The sequence below is a fragment of the Doryrhamphus excisus genome, linkage group LG12, assembly GCF_037039965.1.
Source record: "Doryrhamphus excisus strain RoL-2023G ecotype Guam linkage group LG12, RoL_Dexc_Guam_v1.1, whole genome shotgun sequence".
Lineage (NCBI taxonomy): Eukaryota > Metazoa > Chordata > Actinopteri > Syngnathiformes > Syngnathidae > Doryrhamphus > Doryrhamphus excisus.
Window position 1 is genome coordinate 12,469,703 of NC_136368.1, and position 10,586 is coordinate 12,480,288.

The window sequence follows — 10,586 nt, forward strand, 5'->3', positions numbered from 1 at the left end:
AATAATTCCTTGTTTATGCTATTTAATTGGCCCTGTGATTGGCTGGCGACCAGTCCAGGGTGTACCTCTCGTGTGCCTCTCGCCCGAAGACAGCTGTGATAGGCTCCAGCACCCCCCGCAACCCTTGTGAGGATAAGCTGTAGAAAATTAATTGGTTAATTGGTACTTAATTGGTTCCAGACCCGTCCATGATGAGTGAAGAGTGAATTCCTGTGAAGTAGGATTCCTTGTTTGTAAATCAAATATTTTCTTAGTGTGAGCATAAAGAACCTGTTTACACCCTTCCAAATAGTTTGTAACATTATTAGAGCTCTCTAGACATGACATAACACCCCTATAGTCACCTTTACACTCACATTACCCAATATTGCAGACAGAATAAGAGTAAGTAAATAAGCCAATGAAGACATAAATAAGATCCACCCTTGTGTGTGTTTCTACATATGTCAGTGCCTGGCAAACAGGTCGTGACATAAAGGGTTCAGAGTTGAGTTTTATTTTGTTGTGGGTGATCAAGTCTGGCATTTGTGTGTCTAATACATTTTATACTTTAAATATTTTTATCATATTAAGGGCTTAAACCTTGATTGTGTCACAAGTGCAGAATGGCAATTGAAGAGTTCTGGAGGTGAATATAATGTAATCATTACAACAGTCACTTGTAAATGGTAATTCAAAATCAGGGGAGAATGTCAATATCAAGCTAGCAGGAACGTTTGGACCTTAGTGCGTATTACCTGTTAGCAGTTCCCTCAATTTGTTGTACCAAGCATGTGTGTGTTCGGAGGAGGCGTTGTGGAGGTGCAGCGTATCCTCTACCAGCCTCCTCCCCCTTCGCTTGCAGTAAAACAAGGTAACGCCCAGCACGGGTCCACCGGAAGGCTGACCCGCTGCTCGCCGCCTCTTCACTTTCACTGCAAAGACCTCACGCAGCATCAGCACACCTGGACGCAGCGAGCACACCTCACCTGCCCACAGAAGATAAACTGATTTGTTACTTTGTACATCACATGACATGCATCACTGTTATCTTAGTCAAAGGCTAACAATGACATTGCCAATTTGTATCAATGACAATATATACAGTAGACTGCTATGTGTGTGTGTGTGTGTGTGGGCATGTGTATATGTGAGTGTACACGCACACTAAACCAAAACACTAAACCAGCAACACTTTTGTTTTTACTCCAATATTTCATGTGCTGAAAACAGGAGCATACAAACTACAAACTGCGGGACAGCTTCAACATTACAAAATGAACATGTTTGCAGTTAAACCTGTTCATTACTTTCTAAATATGATTTTAACATTAGAGCTTTGCAGATATGAAATAAACCCCTTCAGTGACCTTTACACTCCAACACAATGCTCAACTGTAAGGCGCATGTGAAGGTAACTGATGTCATGTCATGTCTGATTAATGCAACGTTACTGAGTCCCAGTGACCAGAATACATTTAACTTGTCAATCAAAAGTTTTTGCCTAACAATAGTCCATAGTCAACCATGCAACAGATGTAATTTATTACCTACGCCAAGCGTTTATCTGTTTGTTTGTGTTCAAAATAACTCGAAAAGTTATGAATGGATTCAGATAACATTTTCAGGAATTGTTTAAAGCAGGGGTCTCAAACATGCGGCCCGCGGGCCAAATGTGGCCCGCAGGACACTAGTTTGAGGCCCCCGGCGTGATATGAAAGTTTAAGGTTAGTGCGGCCCACGCAAGTTTGATATGGATGCTGTATGGTATCATGTATCCAGAAAAAATTATTATGTTTGATTAATGTTCATGTTAAAGGTTAAATAACTGTTAATAGTTATCCTCCCTATCCGTGTAGAAGTGGTACGTTTTTGGCTATTTAGGTTTAAAGGAAATAACTTGAAGGCTACCGTTTAGGTCGCTAGCTCTCTAGTTTGCGAGTTAGCATGTGTCTCAAGACCCTGCAGTTGCGCAATATGTTGTAAATAAAAAGAGTATAAATGTGACTATAGTCGTGTTTTGTCATGTCTACAGGGCTCTAATAATGCTTTGTTAATTTTAATCTGAAAAAAATAATTTGTCTACCCACCAACTATACGTGGTTTCTTAAGTTTTTATTATTTGCCATTTTATTATTATTATTATTTATTTATTTATTACTGATTGATTGATTTTCTTTATTCTTGATTTGTTTATTTATTTTTCATCTTATTTTGTGTAGAAAAATAAAAAGTAAGATATTTGAGAACAGTGGAATGTTTTATCAGAGCTTTTCTTGTAGAAAATTGGAACCAAAGCGAAGTTTTTAAAAATTTTTTGTTTTTAATAAATGCATATTTTTTGGAAAACCTGATGCGGCCCAGTCTCACCCAGACCCGAGCTCCAGTGGCCCCCAAGTAATTTGAGTTTGAGACCTCTGGTTTAAAGGATTCTTTAACATTGTGAAATTGGACAATTTTCAACATTTGTGCATTTAAATCCACAACAAATGGTCATAAAACGTGGGGGAAAATAGTTTCCAACAGGTTCTACAAAATATCTATACCAATACCAATTATTTTGGTTTGAAGCACAATATGAGGGGAGGCGACTATGGCACTTGATGGAGGTGTGCGCTCTCAGAGTGCTTCTCCATTAATTTATTTTCAGAAAACTGCAATAGGGAGGGAATGATGTTCAAGGAATGATTGTATCATCCGAAACATGTTCAACGGGTGACATGTCCGTTGAGTGTGCTGACTATGCTGCTCATATTACATAACACATGAGCTTCTTTAGACATTCATCTATTGATCAGAATAGATCCATTACACCTGTCAATCAATTGAATCTTAAAATGTGATTGGTCTACATGCATCAGACCATTTATCCATTCCTGTGAGGGTAGCATTACGTAACATATGGTCGGTTATTATTGATTTACAGGATGTTTCCCTGAAGTATAGACATGCAGTATTTTAAAAAATGTCCAATTTGATATAACTCTCCTTCTGAAATGGAAAAACACAGTTTCTTTCATCTCAAGGTTTACATACTCACTAAACCTGCTTTTTGGGATACCCCACTGTTCTATGAAGCAAATGAAGCATGTCCACGGTCATCCTCTCTCATGCATGCTGGAGGCTTATGGTGTTTATGACATCAAATATCCTTTATAAATACATTAAATATCCTTATCAAATATAAAGTGAGCCAGAAGGAAAGTGGTCACAGTGAGACACACAGCTTATCCAACCTCCCCCCACTACATTAACATGATCTCAACTGACAGCGCGCACACACACACACACACACACGCCTGTAGCATGTTGCTGCTTCCAGATGGAGATGATCATCATGATGCTCACCATCATGCCCTCACTGATACACACACACAAAATATCAGTAAACGTTATCTTTGTAATATCACCTGTCATCAGGTTGTATACCCAATGAAGTGTCCAGTGAGTGTGAGTATCAATCTAGGAAATCATTGATGCATGTGTGTACTTCAGGGGCAATCAGTGAATAACGTGTTTGTGTCATGTTGCACGATGACATTATAGAAGCTTCCAGCAGGTAAACAACATGTCCTGGAGCAGAAAGACAGGAAGAAGTCTTCATAAACAACAGATGACATACGCACACACACACAGCATGCTGACTGTGTGTGTGTGTGTGTGTGTTAATCTGCTCACACTGAGAGAATGTAATAACCCCCCACGGACACAACCAACTGCTCACTACTACTGCCAACACACATACACACACACACACACACTTAATGACATTAGCTTTGGATTGAATACAACTAAACAGATTGTCTCCGTCTCTTTCTCTCTCTCTCTCTCTCTCTCACACACACACACACATATTGATACCTTCATTTGTGTGAAAACAATATTTATGCCATGACACCAAAACAAAACAACTAATGGCAATTTTCCACTGCACGGTACCTACACGGCTCTGCATGACGCCACTTACTCTTACCTCATACTACCACTACCGAGCCAAAGTGCCAGCCAAAGAAAAAGCAAAACCCCCTTTTCCACCAACATCCAAGGAACTTTATTCTGTGTGGCTTGCGTTTTCGTTTCACCTCAAAGTTCAGGGTTACATGTACCCTATCCTTCTCCATGGAATGTTCTTTACTTAATTGTAAGTCTGATCCAGCTGGTGCTACTACTGTCAATTAAAAAAGCCTGGCTTTTCCCATCTATGGAAGGACAGTAGTGACAAGCACTTTCCAGCTCATGCACGACCTTTGCCCCCTTCAGAATGAGGTGAGTATTGCAATGCCTACCATGACATTGCTCTGTATTATATTGTCCAATTAGCAATAATAATAATAGTAATAATAATAATGATGCTATATATCAATTCTAAACACTTTAAAAGTCATTGTGAATAAATTTTGTAAATAAAGATTATATTTTGGGCGAAATGCTGACAAAATTTAGCAGGCACCATGATACAACTCAGCATGGTAGGCAGAGATTGTGTGCTAAGTCGAAAAAAGACCCTCATGGCAGCCTTATCTTATATTTATGAAAAAATGTGCAAATTCAGTGATTTTTTTATCACCAGAGTGGAGTAAATGTGCTTCTTTGAAAATTAATGCGTGACAACAGCCAACCGATCCAAAATTGGAGGAGGAGATTTTTTGTGGGGGTGGGCTGTTCACCGTCTGAATGAATCATATACACACAGAAAATAATGACGACCAATCACAGCCTAAACAATCAGTGTCACCACAGCTTGAGGATTTTTTTAAGGCTTCGTTATATGTCACATGGCTGGTGTAAACAATGCTGAATTGCTGAACTAAGAAACTGAAACTGGCAACAAAATGCGTACCTGATAGCAATAGCAGTGAAGCATACCAGCGTATTTAAGGGTCAAAATGTACATAAAATGCATACATGTTGGCATGTCTGCATTTGTAGTTGTGAACATGTTTGTCCCTGAAGTGGACAAGGGGCTACTCTTAAAGTGAATCATTTCATGCTGGCTGAAATCAGCTCTAGTGATCAGATAATGCCACATATGATTACATTTCGACTCCTTGAGGCCAATTTTTGACATTTAGGCCAAACTTCAACTCCAGCCAATTTCATGCTGAAACTACTGTATATGTTTGGTTGAGTTTTAAACCACAATCATGAAGACACAACCTGTGTGTGTGTGCTCAGTGGTCTCAGTTACAACACCAGCTGCCGGCACATTCTGTCCAGATGTCTGTGTGGTCCACTACAATGACAACTGACCTGTGGGACTCTCGGGCATGATGGGGGTCCAGGTCAGTGTGGTGCTGGTAAGAAGAACGTCGTGGCTTTTCTTGCCCACTTTGAAGATCCCGCGCAGCAACACACACTCGCTGACAAGCAAACACACAAGTTAATATGAGAGATAAAATAATCTGAATAAGCCATTTCACTGTAAACAAAGACGGTGAAGAAAACTGTTAAAACTGTACGTATGTATTTATTTACCGGTAGTATTTAAGTTTAGTAGTATTTAGTTTAGTATTTAAAGAATAGCACGTTGAAAAATGTGTTTCATGTATGGAGTCAGACCATCTAGCACTTCAAATGGATGCTAATTATGTAGACACCCATCAGCTAGTTAGCATTGTAGCAACATGATTTTGGCGGGTATGTTTTTGGGTGACGTCATCACACCGCTCACCTGCTATTCACTTCCGGCTTTTGCTCCTCATTTTCCTCTTTCTCCTTCGCCGTCACGCCGAGCTTTTCCTCCGACTTGATCTTTTTCTTCTTCTTCTTTTTCTTTCTCTCCTCCCGTGGATCATCCTCAAACGCTGACATATTAGCAAAAAGAAAAGCTAACAACAAACCAACAAACGCGTCGTGTACTCTAGTCCAGATCAGCACGCGCTAAGCTGATCAAGGGGGGCGTGGCACTTCCGGGTTGCAGTCGTCGTCTTGGAAACGACGCAAGCGATGGCTTATCACCATGCACGTAACTTGCCCAAAGCCGGAAGCGCGCATGTGGCAGCCAGTCTCTACTGGACTTTAAATTAACTTTTGATAGACTTTAAATTGAAATTTTATTCAAGTCATTTGTTGTTTATGGCCACTTTTAACGGGGCTAATGAGGTACAAACATGACTGTGTTTTTATAGAGATGTTCATAGCTTCACTTACCATTCATCACTGCCTCAATAGGAAGCCCCAGCATCTTCACGCCGCCGCCATACTTCACGTCATGTTACAGAGAAGCTAAATGCTGTAATACGGACACATTATTGGTGGTGGTGGCAACACACACACACACATACAACAGCAACGTGTGTGTGTGTATGGGCGGTATCCCATGCATAAACGAAAACATTTTCATAAATTATAAAATCTTGCCTGCGGAATTAACATCTGTGCTCCTCACACACAAAATACACAGCTGAAACGTGTCACGTATTCATTACTTAATTACTCCATACTTCACTTCTTTATTTTAACACTACTTAACGTTAAAAAGTAAGTAAAATTTAATTCATAAATAAAATAAGTGAATAATATTAGAAAATATGAAGAAAATATTAAATTTGAAAAAATAAAAACTGCATGCATCTTAACAATGAAATAGTAAAAAATTAAAATGTAACAAATAAAAACATAATACAAAATTTAATTTGAAAATATATAATAATATTTCAGTATATTATATATTTGTATTATCTATATTAAATGTTAAATTTGAGACATTTCAATGTTTTTTGAAATTGTATGTCTCTGTGTACAGTTTGTATGTTTTTTTCAGGCTTCCTGCCACATTTCAAAAATATGCATATTCGGCTTATTGGAGGTACTAAATTCAGTCCAGGGTGTACCCTGCCCGAGGTCAGCTGGGATAAGCGTCAACTAATATGCATGTTATGTTAACTGGAGACTCCAAATAGTCCATAGTGAATGTGAGTGTGAATGGTTGTTTGTCTATATGTGCCCTGTGATTGGATGGCGACCAGTCCAGGGTGTACCCCGCCTCTCGCCCCAAGACAGCTGGGATAGGCTCCAGCACCCCCAGCAACCCTCGTGAGGAAAAGCGGTAGAAAATGAATGAATGAATGTTACCTGGAGACTCCAAATAGTCCATAGTGAATGTGAGTGTGAGTGTGAATGGTTGTTTGTCTATATATGCCCTGTGATTGGCTGGCGACCAGTCCAGGGTGTACCCCACCTCTCGCCTGAACACAGCTGGGATAAGCTCCAGCATAGTGAGGAGTGGCATACAAATTGAAATAATTAATAATAACAATAAATACTGTACAATATACTGTATCATAATAAAAAACATAAAATCATTTTTCTACGCCGCTTATCTTCATGCTGGAGCCTATCCAGTGAACTATATATTAACATATATATTAATATTACATTGTATTAGATTGATTATATTTTAAAATATAGTTTTTGAAACAATTGTATGATACTATAGAGGATGGCAAAATGCCAATGTGTCAACACTTTTGGGACACCTGTCAACATTTGACTTTGACAATATGGGACATTTTACGGTCATTTTACGGTCTTTTAAATTAAAGACCCACAAAATACGGTAGTTTCCCACAGAAAAAGGAAGGAATGACGGATTTGTTTTGGTGTTTTTATGAAAAAAGGACACAATAAAGCCATGTTGGCATGGGCACCGAGGCCCGTCACACAAAGTTCCCTTTAATAAAAGTCATTTATAAACATCTTGAAAGTATTCACATGAAAAGTGAAGACAAGCTAGGACATGAGAGGACATTAGAAAAAGTGGAGAAAAGATGGACGCTCAAAAATAGATTTTCCACGTTTAGAATCACCTGGGGACGAATTGCATAGTTTGCTGCACGTTATTGCTTGTTGATTGGCGGATGGAGAACATGAGGACATTCAGAAGTGCTACACACAAGGTGACATCATCACGAGTGCCAGAAATTGGACAGAAAAAGAAACAAGATGGCTGCCTGTCCTTCTGCATCCTTCTCTTCCTCAAGACTCGTGAAAGATGGCGTTGAGCTGGGCGTTCATCAGCCGCTCGTGGTGCGAGTGTCCCTCAAAGCCCATCAGGCCATCCACTTGCAGTTCCCCACACCGCGGGTTGGACCCCCCACCCCCATAGAGGGTGCCATGGGCTCCGCCTCCTCCACTATAGTGCACACCAAACGAGAAGCTCTTGTCGTAGTCCGACGCTGACACAGCCTCATGTTTAAAGGAAGACGAGAAGTTCCCGTTAATGCTGAGGGGCGGGCTGAGTGGTGGGTCGAAGACTGGGCTGTCCGACACCAGGACACCATCGAAGAATGACTCCATTGGGCCATAGGGCTGACCTTTCACCTGATGGAAGATGTGGGATGGGTCCATGGTGCCGTAGGGGGGGCTGGGCAGGCCAGGCGTTAGCCCAGGGCTCTGGTAGGAGAAGTGTCCAGCGTAGGCGGGGCCCCCTGGTGGGGGCAGATGGCCAGGCAGGTCGGGCGTCTGCTCGGGCAGGAAGGTGCGAGGATTCAGCTGCAGGCAGCCCGCCACCAGGTTGGTGGTCGGCTGAGAAAGACCTGGCAACACACACCGCCATTGTTATTTATCATCAATAACAACAACAAGGGGTCAGGGGGCGTCAGCTGACCTTTACAGAGTGCTTGGACAAAAGTCATGAGGTCGGGGGCTTTGCCGGATCTCAAGATCTCACTGAGTGCCCAAATATAGTTCTTGGCCAGGCGCAGCGTCTCGATCTTGGACAGTTTTTGCGTTTTGGAGTAGCAAGGGACCACCTTACGGAGACTCTCCAGGGCATCGTTGAGGCCATGCATGCGGTTCCTCTCACGAGCGTTGGCCTTCATGCGGCGGATTTTAAACCTGAAGGACAAACATGGCAGAAGTTTGTTAGCCAAGTGCACGTTTGTTGTAGGATGCCACCGACACACCATAAGAAGCAGTAGAAGAAGAAGAGTGGTACCTCTGAAGACGAGCTTTCGTCATTTTCTTCTTCTTTGGTCCTCGTCTCTTAGGCTTGTTTTCCCCATCCTCCTCCTCTTCCTCATCTTCCTCCTCATCTTCTTCTTCTTCCACATCATCTTCCATCAGATGATGGTCCTCCTCTTCCTCCTCGTCCTCCGCTCCTCCTCCTCCGGCAGGGCTATGCTGCTCCTGCTGGTCTTCAGACTCGCCTAAAGTCTGCTCGTCCCGCACTGACCTTGTCATGATGCTGATTCTGTCTGGAGACACGTCATGTATAATAATTTCCTTACTGCTCCTTTAAAAAACCTTGATTGAAGTGTAAACATGCATAAATTAAAACAATCATTGTTAATCATTATCATTAATACAATTAATGATAGCAGAACATAAAATAGCAAAAATAAGTATTAAAAGGGACCAAAATCTAACTAAGTTCATGAAAATAACATTTTTAATACAATATATGATATATTCTATTCATTATTATTAAACACAAAAAAAATGCTGAGAATTTCATGAATATATACTACATATACTACATATTAGAATACATACAATACATATCAAAAATTTACTTAGAATTTCAAAATGTTTCTAATTCTGAAATGGACAAATACATTTCCTCCAATGGAAAAACAAAAATGTGTCCCACAATAATTTCAGAATAATGTTAAAAATTAGAGTGTAATTATCATGACACAATATTCATTTCATGCAGAAAAAATAAAACTGTAATTGAAACAATTAACTACTTATTAGAATTTGTACATGCAGCATTTGTATGTACTAGGTTTATGTACTTCTACTACTAAGATATGCATCCTGAATTAATTCTATGTCTATTCAAACATTTGTATTTTTTATTTTATATCCATTACTATATGAAATACTTATACAAATTATGTTATTGATGGATTTTAGCAAAAATAATCATCTGTAGTTCAATTGAGTTTTTAAAAAATCATTCTTTTATTAATTAATAAGTACATTTCAATTAATTAGAATATAAATTTCAGAATAAAAAATAAATAAGTGTTAAAATAAGTGCTTTAGAATAATTATAACAAAAACCCAATCATAATTGAATTGGTTATTGATGGAATTAAACAGAAATGTAAAAATTGCTGTACTAGAAGTTTCCAAAGGTATAATAGAAATGTTGTAGTGTAATATACAGTAATGATGGGAATTATAAAGGGTTTTTGCTTTGTTTTGTTGATGGTGTTTTTTTTGTCATTAACTGACATAATGCTAATAAATGCTAACTACCACAGCACTATAGGTGATGATAAGTATTACATTATCATATTGACCATCTAATTGATCACAAATAAAAACTCACCTGTTGAGTTGATTTTCCGCCCTTCAGATTGATTGCATCCCGCGCGTGACTGTGCGTGACCTGGTCGGAGCAGTCTGACGCGTGTGCGTGGATGCAAGCAGCTTTATACTCACCGTGTGTGTCACTGTGTGTGCGTGTTTGTGTGTGTGAACGCGTGTGCGTATGTGCTCATTAGCATATCCAGACCGCGCCCTCCCCGTACGCGCCATATGGTGCCGACGTCATCCAAACGGCCCCGGGGGTCACGTGACCAACCTTCCATGGTATCAGCCAAAAAGTCTTTTTGGACCATCTGGAGCCTCTCCCACTACGCATGCGCGTCATC

The 10,586-nt window shown here is 40.1% G+C and overlaps 2 protein-coding genes across 4 annotated transcripts in view; both read right to left on the reverse strand.

Annotated features, from left to right (window-relative positions):
• The window catches only part of cerkl (CERK like autophagy regulator), a 22,236-nt gene extending 16,349 nt beyond the window's left edge, over positions 1-5,887 (reverse strand). For 2 of the 3 annotated variants that reach the window (XM_078795042.1, XM_058081383.2), the window contains exons 1-3: positions 5,651-5,887; positions 5,230-5,339; positions 738-968 (exon numbers count right to left, since the gene is read on the reverse strand). In XM_078795042.1, coding sequence (XP_078651168.1) covers positions 738-968; positions 5,230-5,339; positions 5,651-5,790 — 481 coding nt within the window. In that variant the 5' untranslated portion in view covers positions 5,791-5,887. The remainder of the gene's footprint in view (positions 1-737; positions 969-5,229; positions 5,340-5,650) is intronic. The other variant, XM_058081384.2, reaches the window with a different exon arrangement.
• A 1,728-nt stretch (positions 5,888-7,615) lies between these two features.
• Positions 7,616-10,400, reverse strand: neurod1 (neuronal differentiation 1). Its single transcript, XM_058082202.2, has 4 exons — positions 10,262-10,400; positions 8,918-9,176; positions 8,588-8,817; positions 7,616-8,516 (listed from the first exon to the last, which is right to left on the reverse strand). Exons 2-4 carry the CDS (start codon positions 9,160-9,162, stop codon positions 7,957-7,959), a joined length of 1,035 nt encoding a protein of 344 aa, XP_057938185.1. The 5' UTR covers positions 9,163-9,176; positions 10,262-10,400; the 3' UTR covers positions 7,616-7,956.
• Positions 10,401-10,586: the final 186 nt, after the last annotated feature.

Coding starts and splice junctions, on each gene's coding strand:
- neurod1 (XM_058082202.2), bottom strand. CDS start 9,162: ATGACAAGGTCAGTGCGGGACGAGCAGACTTTAGGCGAGTCTGAAGAC. Junction 8,818..8,917: donor ACGAAAGCTCGTCTTCAGAG/GTACCACTCTTC, acceptor TTTGTCCTTCAG/GTTTAAAATCCGCCGCATGA. Junction 8,517..8,587: donor TGTCCAAGCACTCTGTAAAG/GTCAGCTGACGC, acceptor GTGTGTTGCCAG/GTCTTTCTCAGCCGACCACC.